The 23920-nt window shown below is 39.2% G+C and overlaps 1 protein-coding gene across 2 annotated transcripts in view; it reads left to right on the top strand.

Moving 5' to 3' along the window:
* The window catches only part of GPC6 (glypican 6), a 1157351-nt gene that overhangs the window by 1037650 nt on the left and 95781 nt on the right, over nt 1-23920 (top strand). Inside the window, exons 6-7 of one of the 2 annotated variants that reach the window (XM_080660992.1) lie at nt 15432-15575; nt 19693-19722. In XM_080660992.1, the coding sequence (XP_080517118.1) occupies nt 15432-15575; nt 19693-19722 (174 nt within the window). The remainder of the gene's footprint in view (nt 1-15431; nt 15576-19692; nt 19723-23920) is intronic. The other variant, XM_080660993.1, reaches the window with a different exon arrangement.

Raw genomic sequence — 23920 nt, 5'->3', positions numbered from 1 at the left:
TTCTTTCATCCAGTCCTCTTCTCCCCCAGCCCCTCTGACAGTTGTCAGTCTGTTCCATGTATCCATGCCTCTGGTTCTGTTTTGTTAAGGACACATTACTTTGTAAGAATTGTCAAAATCAAGAGCAGAAATAATATAGAACATGTAAGAGTACAGTCACATGAGAGGATATAGTGTGGAGGGTCATAAAATAGTAGTACCAAAAATGTCAAATGAGCTAAAAACATGTTTAAAAAGTGTATCTGGTAGTCTTGACATATAGAAAAGAGGATGGAATGAGTTAAGGAAGGAAGAAGAGGAGGGCAGCTGGATCTCTCTGGGAAAGAAGGATGGGACAGGAGGCAGAGTCTGATCGGAAGAGGGCAAGGAGGAAGGACCAAAGCCAGCCTATCATGGAATGGAGAGTACAAGGTGGCTGGAATTTGGCTACATCTACTAGTAAACACTGACAGGATTTGCTGATGGAATAGTTATATTCTAAAAGAGGTCTTATTTCTTCAAGGGAATAGAATTTGGAACTATGTAGTTTTATTTTCCCTACAAGCGACATCCATGAAAATCAGGCATGCACTAAAGTCTAAAATCTACGTTCCAGCTAATAACTGGATGGTTAAATATTTTCCCTTTTCAAGGAACCCTCAGTCACTGTTGATAGTCTCATCAAATTTGAAGTTCTAGATTTCCAGACTTCCACTGGAGTATTTGCATAAACAGAGACTTTGTTAACTCCTAATAGGTGAGCTTCAAGTGAGACCAGAAACTGTTTCCTAATTACAGGCTTGACACCCTGGGATTTGTAAACCTTACAAAAGACAAAGACTGTTTACTCCAGGATATTATTGACAACTTCTTTTCAGAAAATCATTTGCCTTATTACAGCAGTTATGGATAGAACTCATTCCCAGAGTCTCTTTCAGAAAAGCAACAATATTTATAACTGCTAGCTCATCCTTATTGAGTGCTTCCCCCCAAGGATTATGCTGTGCTTTACATTTATTACAAGGAACATAACAATGCTTGTGAGGAGATAGGTCTTCCCCCTTACTTTCCAGAAAAGCAAACCAAGGCTTAGCAAAGTTAAGGAATTTACAAAGATTTCATGGTGCTTGAAAAGTACATAGAGGAGTGTCTGACTGCAGATCCCACATTGCTGGTCACTGCATGACAATGATGTGGGTGCCTACAAGGCCAGTCTCACACAAGGGCAGGGTTCTGGAATACTTGCTGGCTAGATCAAGTACTAAGAGAAGGTTCATGAAGAAGGTAAGGAAACAGAGGAGATAAAGTCAGGACTCAAGTTGTCTGTTTTTCTGTCTGATTCCCTTTACAAATTTACCTAGAACTTCTCACCATACTAAATGCTACCAAAATATTTCTTTTATATGGACCATCATTCATTGCTTCAAATCTTTCCTAGTTTTAATAGTATAAAATACTAGAGGCCCAATGCATGAATTTGTGCACGGGTGGGGTCCAGCTGGCCTGCCCCAATGGGGTCCCATTGGGCTGGGCCAGTGTCGGGGGAGAGGGGCCAATCGGGGCCTGGATAAGGCTGGTTGGCTACCGCAGTGCATGTCATAGCCACCAGTCATTCTGGTCATTCTGGTTGTTTGGATCATTCCACCTTTCCAGTCACTGGGCTTTTATATATATAGATAGGAGTGCACTTTTTTCTCCCTTCTTCTATCTGAAGGCAAAAGATGAACACACCACAGTTCTAGATATCAAATCTCCCTCCTCTAATACAGTGATTCTCATCATATCTGAAGTAGGGAAGAGCTCATCTTTTATACTTCATCACTGAGATCATGAATTAGTTATATTTGCAGACTAATTAAAAGACCCATTGCCACTATCCATGCCCATGCTCCACTCTTGTCTTAGATCTGTTTTTATAGGTATTCCTCTCCTATTTAGCCCACAGCTAAGCTATTAGGGCTAAGGCACACTGACATTCCTTTTAAAAAACACACTAGAGACCCAGTGCATGAAATTTATGCACAGGTAGGGTCCCTAGGTCTGGCCAGTGATCAGGGCCAACCGGGGCCTTCCGGCTGCTGGCCAGGGCCTCCCTTTCCTGGCTGCTGGCTGCCAGCTGAGACCTCCTTTCATTTCGCACAGCCTTCTGGTGGTCATCGCACATCATAGCTAGTGATCAAACTCCCGGTCGAACTCCCGAGGGGACACTTTGCATATTAGCCTTTTATATATATAGATTATCTAGCCAATCTTTATAATCAAGTTATAATATGTTGGCAATAACATTATGGCACTCATCTCAAACTCTTGATTTGTATATGCTTTGTACAATATACTATAGATACTGGAGGCCTGGAGCACGGATTTGTGCACTGGTGGGGTCCCTCGGCCTGGCCTGCACCCTCTCACAATCCGGGACCCCTCAGGGGATGTCAGAGAGCCAGTTTTAGCCTAATCCCTGCAGGCCAGGCTGAAGGACCCCACCAGGGCATGAATCTGTGCACCAGGCCAGTTTCAGCCCAATCCCCCCAAGCCAGGCCTAGGGACCCCACCAATGCAATATTCCATGCACCAGGCCTCTAGTATGCATATAAAATCTTTGGTTAATCTTTTCCTACCCTCCTCCTTCCCCCCTTCCCTCTGAGATTCATCAGTCTGTTCCATGTTTCCATGCCTGTGCATTAAGCATCTGTCCCTTGGTGATCATTGCATGTCATAGCTACTGGCCAGTTGGCTGGTCAGCTGGTTGGCCAGCCGCTTAGGCTTTTATGTATATAGATATATGTATACATGTTTAAAGACTGGGGGGAGCAGCATTTTTAAACTTTTGTTGGTTCTTTTTAGACAAATAATCACTGGTAACAATGATAATCATCATGCCTACCATTAGTTGAGCAGCTCCTATATTCATTCAATGAATTCTCTACTATTTACCAGGCCTGGGAAACACAGCAAAGGACAAAACAGATTATTATCTGCCTTTGTGTCAGTCTCTTTTAAATGCCTTGCATATTTATTTTAAATTACTGCCATCTTGTAAAGCATTCATTCCCTGGTTTCATGGACAGAAATTATTATATTAGAGAGATTACGTACCTTGTCTGAGGTGTTGAATCTAACAAGTGGCTGATCAGGGATTGCAACCCAGAACTGTCTGATCTAAAGAAACAGATTTTTCCAGTGTGCCACTGTTTCCTCAGTGTCTTCCCCCCCAGAACTAGACATATTTCACCACTGGAGGGATCAGCCAGCTAAGAGAGCACTGTTACCTGAAACCTACTACAGGGAACCTATTGATAAGAAACACAAGCTGTTAGTTCTTCGAGCCCCAACTAACCTTATTGCATTCACCAACTTCACTGTCTTCATCAAAGACAGTTTCCTTCATTATCCTACCACTTCTTTTTACCCACCCAAATCAAAGAATTTTGCAGGTTTTCGGAAAGTTCCCAAGAGCAGGGAGAAAAAACTTTGAATCTTTGCCTGTGAATTTCTAATGTGTTGATAATCTCCTTCTTATCCTATCAGGGAAGATGAAACTCATCTCACTCAATATAACTTAAATATATTAGGAGTAATTTCAAATATAATCCAGAAAAAGATTGGTTTGTCAGATATAATCTAAATTAAGAAGGAAGACTTACTAAATTCCAATTGAAACCATCCATTCAATTCATACTTATTACAGACGAGGGTAGAACCCATTAGAGAAGAGCAGGATGGCCCTTCAGGTACTTAATTTTCTCCAGACAATTCTTTCTGAATCTACAGCTCAAGTAAAGATGGGAAAAAAGCCTCAGAGAACAAAAAAGGAATATAATAATTTCTGCCTCTAGCTGGCGGGTCTTTGTTTTCTCATCTGTAGAATGGGGATTGATTGAAATGTCCCCTTTCCAGTTCTAACATTTAATACATTATTTTTTCATTAATGATTAGGTTTCTTTTTCTAGCGTCTAGTTAACATTTTTTTCTATGGAACTTTTCCTCTCAATACATTCGGGTAGAAATAACATCTTGGGAATTCACATGGAAAAAATATCTTCTTTTAGCTATGAGGACATATTTTAGAACTTAGTTTAAATAAATATGTTTATGCATACATGTAAAACATGTTAAACATACATGTAAAACTTTGAGACCCTGTACTACATATGTCCTTAAGGCAGTAAACATTATTCTTTGTGGTGTGGTTACTTGTGTAATTACCTTCTCCTTCTGGAATTATAAATTAGTGGAGGACAGGAACTACATCTTGCTCATTCTTACATTCTACAGAGCGCCACCTTAACATGTCATTTTACACATGGAAGGAACAGTACATTCTGTGTAACTGAATTCAGAACATGGAAGTATAATGCCACAGAGAGTTCAACAATGAGGAATAGAAATGACCTTAAAATGTACTTGAAGTTAGTCTAGTGTTCTTGAAAATTGCATAAAAGTTACAAGGCAAATTATTTATCTGTCTAAACTCAATTAATTCACATTAAAAAGGAGGATGCTGCTTGAATTACCAGAGGGATCACTTATATTGGATAAATATCTAACCACAATGTTATACACCTGAAAGTAAAATAATATTGATTATCTACTGTAATTGGAAAATAAAACTTAGAAAAATAAATAAAAACAAAGTATTCTTCTAAAAAATATGCTAGTAGTACTCATTCATGGGATCATTTCAGAGTAAAGTGATATAATCCATGCAAAATGCTTAGCATGAACTATGTCAAATGAAAATCAATCATAAAAGTTAAGCATTGTAATAGTTGTTGTTGAAAATGTCTATAATACAGAAATTATAAAGAGCACTGACTCCATGGTTTTACCTCTTCGATGTAAGTCTGGGAACTTATCTTTAGTATCTAAGATCAGATGAACAGGTTTGGTATAAACAACCTGCATTTAAATCTACTCATGCATGTTATATTTTCAATGGCAGAGAATCACCTCAAAAGGGACACAGACTTCTGCCTGGCCTATGACATGGCACTGAATAAATGTCTTATCATCAGACCTTCGAAAGGAGTGGACTAGAAGGAAACACAGAATGGGTGCAGATCATGTCAGCAGCCTGACATCTGATCTGTGCCTATTGGGCACACCAATGCCAGCAGAGCAAAGGTTTAGAGGAATTTCAGTGTCCTCTGCCTACTATCACATTACTCCTACATTAAGGGAATAATTGACGTGCTCCGTTGACAAGTGTTTCAGTGCCTTCTGTCTGATCTCTGAGAAAAAAAGCCAATGGCCATGCAATTTATAAAGCTTTATTTCTATTTCTTCTTTAGTGTTTTTTTTTTTTAAAGAGAGAGAGAGAGAGAAGCTCTCAGTGATTTATAAATTCAGAATATTTTTTCTGGTTATTCAAATTTCAAAGTTTACATTCTTCCCATCAGCTCTCACTTATAATATTCCACCAAGAAGCAATGACCTTAAACATCTTTTATTCTTTGATTCTTCATTTCTATATTAAAAAAACCCAACAACACACACACACAACTAGAATCTGAGAATCTGTTCCATTCCTGTTTGTAACATCACTGTATAATAGGACCAGATTTTTCAGATGCTAGATAAAGAGGGAAAAGAGACACCATTTTTTCATAAAGTAAAATGAAGTTTTGAGAAAAATGCTTATGATGTATTTATCGGACACGCATCCAAAGCAAATTAGTTTTAACTTTTCTTCCATGTAAAAGGAAAAATGCTATCTTCTCCACCCCCCACTACAAATACACAGCATTTGTCAGGCATACTCCAACTACTTCTTCACTTCCCAGGCAAGATTCAGTGGTAGACTGGCCCCTATTCACAGGAAACATGCTACTTTGTAGTGTTTCTCAAATCTGTGGTGATTTCAAGCTACCAAGTCACTGAACACAGAGTAGCACCCCATTATATAGTTGTATGTAAGTAACCTCCGTATATAACTGGCATGAGTACCCTCAGAGCATAGATAATAGTAAGCAATTAGAAAATAATAAGTTGTGAGTACATATGACCTTTGTTTTCAATATAATTTATATAATGTTAAGTGTATACAGTTTAACTTTTAATAATCATTGTGTTTAATGACTGGCTTGCAAAATTCCTGGAAATTTATCAAGTGGTCTTGTGAGCCAGTAAGAACCAGCTCTGTCCAGCACACCGTGGCTATTCTAGGAACTTTTCTCTCACTCTCCAGCCTGGGTTAGTTCTCCGTCCTGAGTTCTCCCATCACAGTTATTACATTCTGTCGTAATGGCATTATTTCTTATCAGAACCTCATGAGCACAGGGCCATGTCCAGTTGGAATAGCCCCAGCACCTATGTCCGGCCTTAGCGACACAACCACCTTTTGATGAATGGTGAGTTGAATGAATGACACAAAGCCAGGCTGATGAAATTCACATGTTTATGTAAATTTTGCAAAGTGATTCTTAAGGAATCACTTTAAACCTTATAAACAAAGAGCATATGAAATAATCATTTAGCTAGGCCAGCGGGTCAGGGTTCCTTTCTCTCCACACTCAAAATGCGCTTTGTGCTTTTCCACCATTTGGGAGGAAATATCAAGATGTCTGTTGTTTAAGGAATGCAAAAGCTTCAAGAAAAAAAAAATCATCTCCTCAAGCAAATGGAAAGAATTTCTTTTATGGAAGAACCGATTTTAAGAAGTATGCAGCAATCTGACATATTCTGGAACCCAGCTGCATAAGCATCAGAGCAGATTATCAAAACCTTAAAACTGATGCGGTAGCTGGAGTTCGAAAATTGAAGCCAATGAAAAGCAGCCAAAACTGAAACTGATGATTTCACTTGATTCAGTACAACCCAGAATGCTCCTCACAGAATCCTAAACCCATCTAGGGTCTTAGGGTTTGCCAGAGAACTTGGCCAAGGGACCATTATAATCAACCTTTAAGGAAAGAAAAACATGAATCAGGGAACAAAGAGAGGAAGAGAACAAAAGAGGAAGGGAGGGGGAGAGGGAAGGGAATATAAAAGAAGATGAGAGATTGTTCTGGGACGTAAGAATGAAAACCTGTTTTCTTAAAAGGCAATCCATCAAGGAAATTGCCAAACCATTGAAAGTAAAAAACTAAAAATAAAACACCCTGATAGTTAAAATGTTTGTGCAATCACAAACATTGTATAATGATTTTATAGCTAAAGAAATAAGTCAGTATTTAAATGTTTTAAATTTATATTCAGGAAAAAAAACTTCATAGGATATTAGCAGAATACTGTTAGGAACCGGAGAAAAAAAGTGTGAAATGAGGTTCTAGGTACTGCTTTAATCTTATACCGTGGTGATGACATAGCTAGCTCTTCTTGCTGCTGCTGCTAATGAAACGGGTGTTGTTGTTTTTAAGTATTTTAACTTCACATCTACTTACTAATGATAAGTGGACGTCCCTTCGCTTTCCCATTTCAGTTCCATGTTTCACTTCCACTTGGAGAAAGGGCCGCCAGCTCCGTGCTGAACCCGGACAGGTGGGGGCAGGGCTGTGCTACCCGCAGCCCCCACTGCAGTGGAATAGAGGCTCTGCCCCAGCCCACCCTGTCGTCCACTTTGCTATGGGAAGCGCCAGTGCCTGAGATGTGCACCCAGTTATCTCTAGAACCCAGGGCCCTTGGCTTGCCCACCTGACTCTTTTATACACAAAGTTCTCTGCTCTCTAATTGGCTTGTCAAGCACAGTGAGTAGCAATTAGCAAATGATCAAGAAATAGGACTTTTCAGAGAGATGCAAATTAAAACCACAATGAGATATCACCTCATGCCTGTCAGAATGGCTATCCTCAATAAATCAACAAACAAGTGCTGATGAGGATATGGAGAAAAGGGAACCCTTGTGCACTGTTGGTAAGAATGCAGATGGGTGCAGCCACTGTGGAAAATAGTATGGAGTGCCAAAACCGGTTTGGCTCGGTGGATAGAGCGTCGGCCTGCGGACTGAAAGGTCCCAGGTTCGATTCCGGTCAAGGGCATGTAACTTGGTTGCGGGCACATCCCCAGTAGGAGGTGTGCAAGAGGCAGCTGATCGATGTTTCTCTCTCATCGATGTTTCTGACTATCTATCCCTCTTCCTTCCTCTCTGTAAAAAATCAATAAAATATATATATATAAAAAAAAGAAAGAAAATAGTATGGAGTTTCCTCAAAAAATTAAAAATGGAACTGCCTATGACCCAGCAATCCCACTTCTGGGAATATATCCAAACCCCAAGATGCTAATTTGAAAGAATAGATGCACCCCTATGTTCATTGCAGCATTATTTACAACTAGAGCCGTGGTGCACAAAATTCGTGCACAGGTAGAGTCCTTAGGCCTGCCCAGCGATGAGGGCCGATCAAGTTCCCCACCTCCCGGCCGCCCCGCCTCCTCCTTCCCTCACTCCCTCAGCACCCCACCACTGCAGCTGGTTGCCCACCATGTTCCACACCGCCCCCTGGTGGTCAGTGCACATCATAGTGAGCAATCGAACTCCCAGTTGAACTCCCGAGGGGACAATTTGCATAATAGCCTTTTATTATATAGGATAGCCAAGATTTGGAAGCAGCCCTTGTCCATCAGTAGATGAGTGGATAAAAAAAAGCTGCAGTACATTTACCCAATGGAATACTACATGGCCATTAAAAAAATGAAATCTTACTTTTTGAGACATCATGGAAGGACCTGGAGGTTATTATGCTAAGTGAAATAAGCCAGTCAGAGAAAGACAAGTACCATTTGATCTCACTCATATGTGGAATCTTGTGAACAAAATAAATTGACAAACAAAATAGAAACAGAGGCATTGGCACATGGAACAGACTGACAGAGGTCAGAGTGGGGACTGGATGAAAGAAGGTGAAGGGATTAAGTAAAAAACATATACACATAACACATAGATAGAGACAAAAGTGTGGTGAAAGCCAGAGGGGAAGGGGGGTAGAAAGTAGGTGGAGGTGGGCAAAAGGGGGGAAAATGGGGATGGAAAGAGACTTTGCTTAGGGTGATGAGCACATGATGCCATGTGTAAATGATGTTTTATTGAGTTGTACCATACGGTTTTGTGAACCAGAGAGAGAGAGAGAGAGAGAGAGAGAGAGAGAGAGAGAGAGAGAGAGGTAATATGCAAATTGTCTGTTACGGCATCACAGCAATGACCGTTCAACAGGCTACGTGTGCATGGAGCACCTCTAGGTCCCCCTTGCCCTCCTCCCCTGCTCCTGCGGGCAGCAGCGGTGGCTCCCTCCAGCCTCCCGAAGTGGTGTGGCTCCCTCCCAGCTCCTGCAGGTGGCAGCGGCTCGCTCCTGCCTCCCACGGAAGTGGCGTGGCTCCCTCCTGGCTCCCATAGGTGCTTGCAGCTTACTCTTGCCTCCCGTGGAAGCAGCGCAGCTTCCTCCCACCAGCTCCCATGGAAGTGGCAGGCAGCCTACTGCGTGCAATATCACATACTAGGCCACTAGTAAGTTAAATAAAATATTCTGCATGACAAAAAAAAAGAAAGAAACAGGATTTTTTTGGTTATAGTTATCAGGTTAAAGTTACTGATTTGGTTTTGCTTTAGGTTGGCACAGAAATGGAGTAAGGGAAATATCAAATGATTTTTTTTTTATGCATGATTCATTTTCTGAAGGCAGAAGTGTTAAACTTTGATTTTGAAGAGGTCATTGATTCTTTGAGACAAGTGTATAGAACACATAGCATGATGAGTGCCTGGCCCATTCCAATGCTCAGTCAGTGAATTCTTTTTCCTTTCCTAATGCTGGTGGTCTTGATCCAGCATCTAGAAGGGTTCAGCAATCTGGAGAAGGGGCTGTGTGTAAATTTAATAAGAGTCCAGAGATGAAACATAATTTTGAAAGGCATTATAGGGAGTCAGAGGAGCTTGGCTGAAGAAACCAAGTTCTCCTTGTCTTAGGACCCCTTGCTTTTTATTAACATAATTTGTCCTAAGGCAAGGTGGAGATATACACATCAAAGGCCAGGGTTTCATACACAAATCCATTGCCAGATTGGAAGAATTTGCCTACAGCTGTTCAGGTGTTTGGCCAGTAGGAGGCAATAACATGTAGATTAAGATGCCCTGAGCTGTCTGGCAGCAAGCAATCATCCTTTTCAAGTTTGGGGAAATGCCTTTCAGCCATCCCAGATGATTCAGCCCTGCTGACATGCTGGAATTGACTTTCGGCACTTTCCAATCTTCTTTCTCTTTACAGAAATCCACCTTCTAATTGCCTTCAATAAATGTCTACAACAGGGAGAAATTATAAATTTTTATTTATTCAAAGATTTTTATTCCCAATTTATTTTTCAAACACATGTTGTGTGGTGAGATCTCTTACAGGTTCTGGGATACAGTAATGAGCAAAATGTGTAAGATCCTATTCTGCATGAAGCTTAAATTATTCATGCATCACTCTGCAAAATCCATATATTTGATTTGTTATCTGTTATTGTCCTATTTAATTACAGATTACTTCAGATGACAATACATATTTATACCTTTCAGTGTATTTTTAAGCAACTTGTTATTTTATCACATCAACCTTGAGAATTGGGGAGAACAAGGTCGCACAGGTGTCAGGAAAAAGACCAAAGTTAGGACTCCAAGCTTTTAAACTGTCATTCATGACCTTTCTAATATACCACAACTGTCTCTCATGAAAATATGTGTGGAGCCGATGCAGATATGATAGCTTCTGTTTCCCTGGGAACAAACCAAATAGATTTGAATTCTCCAAGTGGTCACCTAACAAATAGTTCATTCATTAACACTGTAATACAAATTGGAATCTAATAAGTAAATAAAAAATCCTTACTCTCAAAACATCAATTCCAATTAAATCTAGGTAGCATTAACTGCCAGCTATGTTAATATAAAACATTAGAGTTATTTGTAAATTTCAAAACAATTCATGGGGCTAGCAACAACTTTCCCACCATAATAAGAGCTCACTGAGTAGACACTGAGAAGATAGAATATTTTAAAAGCATAGGAGCTGAGACAGGATTGATCTGCAGGTACTACTTCTCAGATTGCCAGCAATGGCTTCCGTGGACGTATAATCAACCTGCAGAAGATGCAAGAAGACAGAGTTATAGGTATAACGCTGTGGGTGCCTCTGAAAAAGGACACATCATGTTAGTTTATTTTAAGGGAGATATGTTAAGATGCTGCAACGTTCTTTAAGGAAAAGTGCTTGTATTTAGAAACCTAAGACACAGCATTCAAACCTGTGATCTGCACACCTCCTTCTCTTTCTTGTCCCTTCTAAAGGTTTCTTCTTTCAGCACTTTCTATCTTTTATGTCAGCTTCTTTAATCTCAGAATGCCAACAGACTTCTGAGACATCATCTTAATAATCCTCTTAAGAGAGAGGATTCATGTGCCAGATACCTTCTGGAAATCTACAGGTTTTGCGAGTCAGGTACGTGGGAAGGATAATTCCTTTGTATATCTGTAGCATCTGTCTGCTTTGAGACTTCCAAATACTTTTCCAAATTATCTAATTATCCTTTCAATACCCCTTGGAGGAGGCAAGCAGGAGGTAATACTGATTCCATTTCTTCAAGGAGTAGAGCTAATGATTTGTTCCACAATGAGGTGGCTTAGCCTAAAGCTGTATTCTCTAGAAACTTCAGCTGTGAAGAGAAGACCTTGAGTGTCTTAAAATAATATTTCTTCTCTCAACTTAAAGGTAGTGGCTGGTGGAATGGCTCACAAAAACCTCTAAGTAAATGCAATTACATCCAAATCACTTCTTCTTGGCCAGTTGAAACAAGCCTCACAGTGTGTCCCCGGGTATGTCTCCATCACGTGAGAACCTCCTGGCCAAATAATGTTGAAAAACACTACAAATGATCTCCCTTTTGACAAGTCAATGCACATGTTAGCATAACGAAGCCCGCTAAAATACCTCATTCAACTTTGACCCATAGACTCTATTGTTTACGTAATTGCGGTTAGCTCCTGGAAATAATATTGTGTGGAAAATATTTAAGAAACATCAGCCCACATGAGTTTTTCCCCCCCTTCAAATCTTCTTATTCAGAACTCAAAGCTTCTAGAAAGGACAAACCATGGAATGACATAATTATCTCATTATTATCAAGCACCTATCCAAGACATTGGCTTTTCTGTTTTCCTGCCTTGTGTGTTGCATTTTTATTGTCAGAGCCTATCTGTGTGATAAATAATATTCTATTTCCATTTGACAGAGCAGTCAACTAAGGCTCAAGGAGGGTCCTCTGAAGTTGGCATGGCCCAGAGCTATCCTCAGCCCCATCTGCCACCTATCTACATACTTGCCCTTGGCAAATGGGACCAGTTTCAGGCCTTTCAATACCATCTTTAGGCTCATGATCCAGATCTACATCTCCAGCCCTGACCACTATGCAGAGGATCTTGATCTACCCACACTCATTTAACCTAAGGCCCCTTCTCCCACATAACTCCCCTTCAGTTTCTTTCCTTACTCCAAACAGGAAACATTGGGGTACACAGACCACCAGGAAAAAGGCTCATTGGTCTTTGAGAGTAATGCAGCCCTGGGCCTCAAGAGCCACAGAACGTTGTCTAACTGCACTGCTGCTATAGCAAGATCAGAAAAGAGTCTGAGACAGTCCAAATGTTCTACACAAGAATCCCTTTGGTCACTCACCACGTGAACCCCGTGCTTTAATAATACTTTGTCTAGCCAACAGATTGCGTGTATTAAAAATGAAATTATTGTCACTTTCTAAGTCATCTAGGTTGTGTGACAGATATGTGTTATGTAAGAAACATTCTCCATGCCTGGTCAGCATTGTCAACCTATGAACCAGGAGGTCACAGTTCGATTCTTGTCAGGGCACATGCCTGGGTTGCGGGCTAGATCCCCAGTGTGGGGCATGCAGGAGACAGCCAATCAATGATTCTTTCTCATCATCAATGTTTCTCTCTCTCTCTCTCTCCCTCTCCCTTCCTCTCTGAAGTCAATAAAAAAAGTATTTTTTAAAAAAATAAGATATATTCTCCACATGAGAATCATACATGCTTTTAATTATGCCCAAGTGAACACAGGGAAAGTTGATGCCCTGGTCTTCTCTGCCACTGTTCCCTTTAGGTTTTGTGAAATTCTGAAAAACAGTTCTTGATCCTCCGACTTGGCATTTCCTCACTAAAATGTCTTTTCTTCTGACAAGTCCCTTTTTCTGAGGGTATAATAGACTCTGTGTTGAAGGACCTTCTAGATTCATCTTTGACATATGGTGCCAGATTTTTATGTAGGTCTCCATAATTATGAGTCAGTGTTTTCTTCAGTTTGGATCATAGATCTGGCAATTTCCTCTCTGAAGCCATCATCAATATCCAAACCTGATGCAAATGATGGAAAGCTGCTGGGTGATATTAAGCAACCTATATTCTGTTATAATTAACACCTCCCACCCCCATCCCAGACAAGTGGTAAGATTTTCTGTTATGATGAAATATCTCCTAGATCACTCATATTCTTTCAGGGCATGTCTTGTTCCTTTGATCTAACTTAAACCAGTGAGCCAGATTGTTCCCAAAGGGCGAATTAAGAAGGTCTGTTAACTCTTTCAGTGCCTGGCTTCAAGAAATCTTGGCAAGGCCATCAGTATTGTTTTGCCTCAGGGTTTTATACTTTTTAAAAAGCCAGCTATCATATTCGAATCTATCCATGATAGCACACTCCACAGAAACCTGGAGCTTTGGAAATGTTAATGCCCTCCCTCAGCAGTGACCTTGCCGCTGGGAAGTGATTGAGGCACTAGGGAGAAAGGGGCCTGCTATCTTTATTGTGCTGGTTTACACCATCAACCTCCAAAATTGTGTAAAAGAGGAATAATCAATAGTGTGTTAAGACCAATCTCCAGGAATGCCAAGACAAAGCGTTCGGCTCTACAGAATGCTGAGCTCAAGGAGAACTTTTGAATACGGCACAATAGAAATGACCTATAGTGGTAAAACCAAATGAATTGTGTCTCAAGGTGGAATTTGTCACTGGGAATAGCACTCAAGAGCTCTCTGTGTACTTCAGTGAAATCCCACAATATGCCTGATGAAAAAAAAAATGCTGACTTTAAAGTTAAACAACACAGAATCAAATTACAAAACCAGAAGGAATGTGTTCTAAACTTACACATGTAACTTAAGAATTAGCTGATGTCAATAGTCCCAAAAAGTTTACTGGGGGAAAAATATACATATCTAGGAATAGAATCATCTCCTATGTAGAAATGGGAGAAACATAAAATTAGACTTCATCAAAATTTCCTGAAAATGTTACTGTATTCCTGGAATTCTGGTAAAGGAATTATCTCTTAACCAGCAGAGAGTGGGAAGTTTCTAAAAATAGCAAAGTAGTATCCCCACACCACCATGAGTGAAATCACTGTAGAGAAGATCTGCCGGTGCCATCCCTAAGGTCATTACAATTATATGTTTGATTTCCCACAGCAACCCCAATTGTGACATGAACAGCTGTCAACAGCAAAATTAGAGGAAACTATCATTATGTGGATTTCACCAACTTTGCTTGTCCTATTTCCACACCATTGCTCAAGAGGGTGTTTTCAAAGAATTTGTCCGGTAGAGGTTTTCATTATTCAAGGGGGAATCACTGAAGTTCTTTTATCTTATAGGCTATACATGAAATACAGTTGTCATGATAATAAGAATTCCAAATGGATGTTTATCAAACGCCAAATTCAAGTATATAAAAAATGTCTGGGACACAATTCCTTTAATCCTTCAAGCATTGTATGAAGTAACTATTACATTTCCTATTTTTAACACAGTAGTTCCCCCTTATCCATGGGGAATATGTTGCAACACCCCCATTGAATGTCTGAAACCTTAGAAAGTACCAAACCCAATATATACTATGTTTTTTTTCCTATGCATACCTACCTTTTCACTTAAAGGAAGCACTTTATTGTTTCCCTTTAGCACATCTGAATTGCCATATCCAAATCACTGCTTTTGCGCTTTGGGGCCATTATTCAGTAGAATAAGGGTTATGTGAGCACAACACTGTGATAAAGCAACAGTCGATCTGATAACCAAGTCGAAGGCAGAGCACCTCTGTGTTCGAACTCAGCTGAGAACATGCATGTTGGGCAACTCTAAATTTTGTCATCCTGCTTATGTCTGCAAAAGTGCATGGGTATGGATTTGAGGCTTACAAATTAATTTTAGTGAGTAGGCAAATTCACAAATATGGAATTTGTGACTAACGAGGGTTGTTTTATTATGTTGAAAATAAGAGTCTGAGCATCAGTCACTCTGTATCTGTCTGGGTAATTCTTTCTGTTATACAGTATAAGTGGTTGGATTTGTTTAAATTTCAAAATCAGAGTTTATTGAAAGTAAAAGTCCCATGAAAAATGTCCCTTTGCATGCTTCCACATCATGATCTTAGGAAGAAATGAATTGTGCAACTGGGTTAACTTCTCCATATTTCTTTCAGGTCTTTCAGGGATGTGGCCAACCCAAGCCTGCTCCAGCCCTCAGGTCTGCCCGCTCAGCTCCTGAAAATTTTAATACACGGTTCAGGCCTTACAATCCTGAGGAAAGACCAACAACCGCAGCAGGCACAAGCTTGGACCGGCTGGTGAGTTCTCGCGGATAGATGGCCTTGTGGCCGCTGTCTGTTACCAGGGTTATTCTTCAGAAGATGTGATGGGGAAAAGTTGGTTGTGAAAGTCATCTCATTCTGATATCTGCTCCTAGTCTTAATTAGAATATTGAAAAGTAATGAGATCTTCCTTTTAGGTCAAGAATTAGATTATTTAAGAAGTCTTATCACCATTAATCCACTCCTGCAAAGGCCAGATTTTCAACTTCATATTTCTTCTGAAATATTAATTTGAAGACTAAGTTATTCTGTCTCCCAGCGATATAATTATACAATAGCACATTTCTCATTCATTTGCTTCAGTTATTTATTCAATTATGGTAGTGGGACTTTATTATGAATTCTCCTTATAAGTAAAGTTTTCTTTATGGAAGACTTTGCCAAGAGACCCCAAATCAAGGTGAATGAAATACCATTCGTGTGTGTGTGTGTGTGTGTGTGTGTGTGTGTGTGTGTGTGTCTTTTAAAAGTTGAAGTTCTTAGAAATAGTCACTCTTTGATCCATTTAAATGTGTGTCAAATGGTCTCTAGCAACAAAGCAATTTACTTGGAGAATACTGTACAACCAACGTAGTAAACACAACTTGAATGTGTTAAACATCAAATCTTGTGACAAGAAATAAAAACCTCATAATTTAAGAGAAATACTGCCTGATTATTTTCAGTGAAACTTATAGTATTTATAGTACTATAAACAATTTATATATCTGTAATCGTAGGTGCTGTTAATGTTGCTTTGCCAATTATCTTGATGTAAAATTAGCAGATGAGAGCCTTAAGGCCATAAAACACTTGAACCACATCTGATTATGGCATGTAAACTCAGATTTCAATTTCCAGTTACAAAAAATATTTTTATTAGTCACTGTAATAAATTAATTTATCATTTTAGTTAATATTCTTCTGTAGGGTAGAACTCATAAGATTAAATTGGTTGAGTTTGGCCTCAAAATAAGTACATATCAGCAATTCTGTCTATAAAAATCAAATGTACTTACTATATAAAGGCCTATCCACAAAGTGCCAATGAGAAGGAGTAAACGGAATTGTTAACTACTAAATTACGTTATAAATTTATTACAGTTTATTAGCAATAAGCCTCCCTCTTTCATGTAGGTTTTGCAAAAGAAATCATCTGGGTAATTGCTTCAAACTTCTACTTTACCTTGATTATGTTAATTCTCTATTCACAGTTTCAGAAAAAGTTTAAAATTAGTCTTCTTTTTTTTCTTTTAAACAACCAATTAGATTTCTGTAAACAATTAGCCAATAGTTTTCAAGAAATGATGGTTTCATAAGATTCCATTATTTGGGGTTTTACTTTACAAATTCCTTTGTATGTCTAGATCCTTTTAACAAGAAGCAGAAATGGTGAGTATGGGTTCTCTCTCTCTTTCTCTCTCCCTTTTTATTTCCATTTTAGTTGGCTCCAGCTTAGTTATTAGACCAATTCAGGCTTTTCAGATTTTTCATAAACACTTGTATTAGAATTGGGACACAATGAAGATCGATAACTTATGCCTGTAGATGACAATACTGTATAATGCACTTAAAAATCTGTTATGAGAGTAAATCTCATGTTAAGTGTTCTTACCACAATAAAATAAAATTTAAAAACAATTTGGCTACATTATACACTTAGTTAAAATTACAGTGAATTTGAACAATATAATGATATCTATGACTACTAATTATTTTTCCCCTTTGAAATAGAAGCAAGGGAAGTAGAGCTTCTAGGGAAGTAGAGCAAGAAAATTATTTTATCTAAAGACAACAATATTTAGGCAATTTAGCACAACCTAAATAAAGCATTAACATTTTGAAAATTTCACATGATGTTTAAAATCTGGTAGACAGGAAAATTGAAATTTGAACCTTTATACAGGAATTTTATTGGAGATCTTCAAAATGCCCCAAATATAAAGGTCTTGAAGAGTACTTGCAAGTAGCAACCTGATTTAAGCTCTTCTATTTTATGTGCCTCCAAAAATATTTTTAAGCAACATTTTTCTAAGGAGAATGAGTAATGGTTAATCACAAACAAGGACCAGACTCAGTGTATAAGAACTGGTTCAATGCATAGTAATTTAAGTCAATAAGCCAATTTCATTCTAAAACGTTCTGTGACAGCATGTAGTACTTCCTTATAGGCGTGGCTTCAGGCCCTGTAAAGGAAGAATGCAGGTTTTATTAATTTTCTATTGAATTAAATTCTGATTCCTTCCTAAATTGTAAGAATTAGCAATTTGTCATTCACAGTCAGCCATAAGCCTACCTGGAGTTACCTTCCCAGCCCCTACGAGCAAGGGACTTTTTCCAATCAAAAGGAGCTATGCAAGATTATTCTTGAGAAACACAAGTGAGAATGAAGCTCACACCAGACTCTCCCTTTGCAGCCTTTGGCTCCCCCAAGGCTCTTCCCTTTGTGGGTAAAACAGAGCTCTGAATAGTGAAAGGGTGAAGAAGTAACCAGCCCACGCTGTGCAACAGTCAGACAAAATCCTCCTGGAGACACACGCATTGGTGAATTCTCCCGATGGGTCTATCCAGCACAGCCTCATTTATAAACAAGTCTCATGTTACCTACTCCTGTCGTAATTTTCCCCTGAAAGGATGTTTCTTGAATATTTATAAGAAGCAGGTGTCCCAGAAAAGGAGAATAACTGGAAAAGACTTCCTTTAGTCTCTCTGAGTTTTTCAGCAGAGACACTACTTCCAAGGGCAGCATTGAAAGACTACTCTACCCCACCCCTTTCACCAAAGGAAAATAGCTATAGAGCTCTCAGAGAATTGCTCTTACTCCCATTTAAAATTAGTACCTGGCCTATTAACTTTGGGTTCTGTTGATAGCTTTTCTTTTGTCAGTTATTGTAAAACTATTTTTTATGTGAACTGACAATTATGGGGTTTTAGAAATAAAGCTACTAACCCCAAGCTGGATAAACTGCTGCTAAAATTTATATAAAATAATTGAAAACAAACCAAACTCTCTCTTAAAAATACATTAATCCCATCATTTAACCTCTATTACATTTATAAGGAACCTTGTAAATTCTTTTCTGTCTCTAAGAAACATTGCCATTTGTTTCTGTTTATTGGAGGTAAATGTTCCATTCCTCTAAAAGTATATGTGCATAAGGAGTAGTTTAGATAGTCAGTAGCTTTCAGACATACTATCCAAAAGTTATTTTCATTATTCAATAATGAATGAATATATTTGTATAAATTCAGCTGCTGATGAAAAGCTGACTCATCAGATAATATCACAGTCCTCCCTGCCAGCAGCCCTGATTTATTGGAGATATTAATGTCATCAACTAATTTGGTTAACAGTCCGCTCCCACCATCATGTGTCTCCTGTCACCAACACTCAACCTGACAGTGCTTCTATGGCAGCAGGTTGTGATGAGGTTAGTTAAATAGACCAGAGGTGATTATCTGCATGAAGGAAAAGATTGGATCTCTTCCTTCTGTCTTAACTCTATCCTCCATGAATTCTCTTAAATAAATTGATTGTAAAACTATGACTTTTAAAGCATTTCAGTGGAGGCGGAGAGCATAAAAATAAATCAACACAAACTATCTCAATTTTTAGAATCTGAACATACAACTAATTGTACAGCTCAGAAAGTGAGAGCACAACATGCTATATGGTTCCTAGACACACTTGGGCAGGGAGTGTCTGTTACTCCAGCTGATTCATTAGAGCAAAAACGTACTTTAAATTGTATGTCTTGGAGGAATATAGTTTATAAAAGTGGACTAAAACACACACACACAAAAAAAAACCCCAAAACATACACACACACACACAAAAAAAAAAACAAAACAAAACAAAAAAACACAGACTTGAAAGTTAGTTCATCAACTTGGTGATGATTTAGACGAATGAATCTCCAGTAAGTATTCCATATCGTCCTGGGTGTGCAGATTTCCCAAATATTCTACTGCTCAATCTGAGGGAGTTTGAGGTGGGGGTTGGTGGGTAGAATGCCAGCCTACAAAGCTAAGCATTGTACCTGTGCTGTGCTATTATGTATAGAATAATCTCTCTTTCTTTTTTCTTTAAATTTGTTTTCCTCTTGCTTCCCAGAGGATTGTGTGGAGGACAATGCAACATAGTGTAAGCTTTGGTCTTCTTCTTCCTCTCATTCCCATTTGTCTTTGTACACTCATTCTGGAGAGTTCCTGAGAAATTCCACCTCCACCTCCCTTTTCCAAAATGTCTAGCAAGCCAATTGAACACTGAGCATGACCAATGGGTTTAGTAGCCTCCTCTCTTGGTATTTACAGTAAACAACCATTTGAAATTCTTTCCCAAGGGCAAGGTTTTCAGTCTAAACTTTGTGTAAGACTGGTTCATTTGATGGGTAATTTAATTCTATTTGAATGTTCAGACTATGTGTAGTCTGCCTGAAAAACTAGCTCTTCCCACTACATGTACATTGGCTTTTCTTTTTGTGCTGAGTGAATAATTACTAATAATAAAAGCAAATCAACCTCAGTTCTCATGCATAAGGAGCTAATTTTTTCATTAACTAGGACATAGAGAGTTTAGGGGTTTAGAAATAGCTTTTGGTCAGGTTGTTTACTCTATTTTTTCCCTACTTGAATTTACTGATATCTTTTAGAGGATTTAGGGAAGAAGCATTGGATAGCTTTTACTACAAAGCATTTGTATTGGGGCTAAGGACAAGAATGCTGAGGTTCTCTTACCTGAGTTTACATATCTCTAATAATAAAAGGGTAATATGCTAATTAGACCAGACATCATTCCAGACAAAGCCGGGGCCAGAGCAAAACTGGGTGCCTGCAGGCGGCCAGAGGGAAGCCAGCCTGGGTCCCGGGTGCCAGAGGGAAGCCGGGGCCTGAAGCCAGGGAAAGGAAGGCCTACTCTTGCATGAATTTCATGCACCAGGCCTCTAGTTAACCATAATAATCAGATAGATATGTTACCTAATCTGATTTTTCATAATACCATTCCATGTGGGTACTACCCTACAACAAAGATGTGAACCCTACATAGCGTCATGGGCTCAAGAGGAAAGTGATTCTCACCTGATGGACACACATTTGTTCATGCAGTCCTCCTATGATGTCCTGGTGCTGGATTTCAGCCTGGCCTAAAATTCAGGCCATGTTAATACTATGTCTAAAATTCCTCTTTTAAAATTCACTTAAAGGGAAATTGTTTCCTGAGTGGTATCACCATTCATCACTTCAGGTCTCTGAGCACTGGGCATTTGGATGAGGTGAGAAAGTTAAGAGGTAAATCTGGAACAGGAATACTCTGTAAGGAAAGACCTTGAGGAAAGAACAGGGAAAACGGATAACTTAAGGTCACCTGGTGCTAAAATGGAAATGGGAAGAGACAACATGATGAGTGTGACAAGTCAGGGTCCTATTAGTTTGGTCCAATTGATATACCTAGAGAAGCTCCAGTTCTGATAGCCTGTGCCTGCCCTTCCTAACATATTCTCTGGATAACTTCAGATTTTCCAGCAGTTGAGCCAGTTCAACCTCCCTATCTGATGGTTATGATGATCCTTGTAGCTTTCCCCAATAAGACTGACTTCCTTGAACATATGAGAATAAATATAAAGCATAATATTATCCCCCACCACACCCCATCTGCTGGACTTCCCTGCTTTCCTTGTATATATTCTTTAGCCTTTCTCCAACCCCCCCAAAAAAATCAGGTGTCTATTATTGGATATGATTCTTCCAAAAACACAATACAACTTCTGAGATTTATTGGTATGCCATTGGTGAAAATATGCTGTGAATAGTATTACAAATAGATTTAAGTACTGCAAAATAGCAAGATATGCACTTTATTTTATTGTTTTGGAACCAATGGACAAAGCAACTCATATTCTGGCATCATTTCCTGCCTGATGATTAATACAAGTTTGAGTAAAGTACTGGTCATAAAAATGTTCCTCATGCCTCTTCGGGGCCATTTTGGTGTGAGTTAGGAAGTCTTGGTTGTAAGGATTCAGAAAACTGTTGTTCCTTTTAAATTGCCATGGCATTTCATTGTCACCTCAAAGGATTCTGCATCCGGCTAAAGCCACTAGTTTGCATTTCAAAAGGATGTCAGGCTGTGTTTAAGAAACTGCTTTATTATCTAGAGCCTCAGCCACTATCTTTAGGTGAAACTGATATTTCCCACCTTCCACTTTGACACACACACACACACACACACACACACACACACACACACACACTCTCTCTCTCTCTCATCAGTCTTTGCTTGGCCCCAAAGAGGAAAAAAGGAAAACCTCAAAAACAACAGTACACCAGATTCTCCACTTTAATTAGTTTTCTCAAGATAAATGGGTCAAGGCCAGATTGGCTTTCAGCCTCTGCTGCAGCTGAATAAATTATGCTCCATTCACCCCAGCAAACAAATGACTACTGCTCAATCCACTTCAGACTGTGAACTGCCCAGTCTTGCCTGAACTTGCTTTATCTATTTGCTGCAAAATCCCACTGAGACACCCCAGTTTCATTTTCAATGAACCCTTGGTAATAACAGCAGCAAAATACAGGGAGCTTTCAAAGCAGGAAGAAAATACAAAACATTAAAATCAAACCACCCAACTTATTTAGTCTCGGTTCCTAGTTTCTGCCCTTCTCTAGGCAACATTAGCAGCATGTGGGAGGCCAGAGAGCTGCCTGACACGAACTTCTTTCCATTTAGGACACTTGTGGTCGATGAGGCCCAAGTGAGGACTATCATAAGACACACATAAAATGATGGCTTATCTCCAGAACATTCTGTTTATTCCATGGGCTTGAAGGATGCAGAGATCTAATTCAGTGGCATGCACTGTTGGAAGCCTGAGGGGAATGCTTGCTCCTCATGTGGAATTTTCAGTCCACACCCAAAGGACAGTGGACTAATTTTACATCCTTGGGAAGCTGTTATTTCATGCATATGGAAGATTAGTGAAACTAGGAGGAGCATAGACTCTCTTTCAGCTCGGGCAAGGCTGTGTTTAATTGCACTGCGTTATATACCACGGGGAGAATGAAGAGGAAGAGCTGTGCTGGCTGCAGAATTCCCCGGGAGATGTGAAAGCTCATTCCACACCACTGCCTTAAGACACATTCAGAGAATCATCTGTATTCCAACAGTAAAGTCAAGTCATGCCATGCATTTTAAAAGGGGAAAACGTTTGCACACCTTATATTAGGTACAGGGGGTCTGAAATCATTTTGGGGGTAATTTTACCAGCAAAACCATTTGCAACTCTGTGTTAAACTCTCCTTTGTCCTCAGAAACATTTAAGCAAGAGCTTTGCTGACCTCTGGCTATCATAAAAATGGAATGTTATACTTTAAGACCCCAAATATGGCTATATAGATTTTATATCTATTTTATGGTATGTTGATATGTTTATTTCCCCCTTCAGACATTAAAATTTCTTTCAGAATTCCTAGACTTCCACTAAATCCAAATTGATGCATTCTATAGGTATGTCAATCAATCAACAAATGTATTTATGTTCTTTTCTGTTACATAGCACTTAGTAAAACTAACTGCCATGTGCAGTCTATATCATAGCATGTTGTCAGTGCTAGCATCATCAAACAGACAAGAATTGCCTTAACCGGTTTGGCTCAGTGGATAGAGCATCAGCCTGTGGACTGAAGGCTCCCAGGTTCAATTCCAGTCAAGGGCACGTACCTCGGTTACAGGCTCCTCCCCAGCCTGGTCCCTTGTCAGGGCTCCTGCAGGAGGCAACCAATTGATGTGTTTCACATCGATATTTCTCTCAGCCTTTCACTCTCTCTTCCACTCTCTAAAAATCAATGGAAAAATATCTTCAGATGAGGGTTAAATAATAATAATGAAAAATAAATAAATAAATGACAAGAATTATTGTTTGCAAAAAATATTGCTTATCAAACCAGTTAGACAAACTGAATCTCCTCCAAGGAATAGTATCTAGTATAGAGCCTCATAAAACATTAGCATACAGGAAAGAGGAATTTGATTTTGTAATCTAAGATAGACTACATCAATAAAGAATATATGGAAGGTATATTAACCAATGAATCATCATTGACCCAATAGGCAACCGAAAGCATTAAACATCTGTAGCATCTTCGACATAGGCCATACCAAAAGCTCATTCTCCCATCTTATGCCAGAACTTTTGCCCATATCTTGAACAAATGAAACAGAAACTTTGTTATCAGATGAAATAGTCCATCTGCATTCCCATACATAGTATTTGTCCTCCATTCAGCTATGTAATAGGTGTTTGGGTAAGTTGATTATGATGAAAGCCTGAATAGACAAGCCTTAC

Source organism: Plecotus auritus (genome assembly GCF_963455305.1).
Source record: "Plecotus auritus genome assembly, chromosome: 3".
In the NCBI taxonomy this organism is placed as follows: Eukaryota; Metazoa; Chordata; class Mammalia; order Chiroptera; family Vespertilionidae; genus Plecotus; species Plecotus auritus.
The sequence above is the reverse complement of the archived record's forward strand: the minus strand, read 5'-3'. Positions and strand labels throughout refer to the sequence as shown.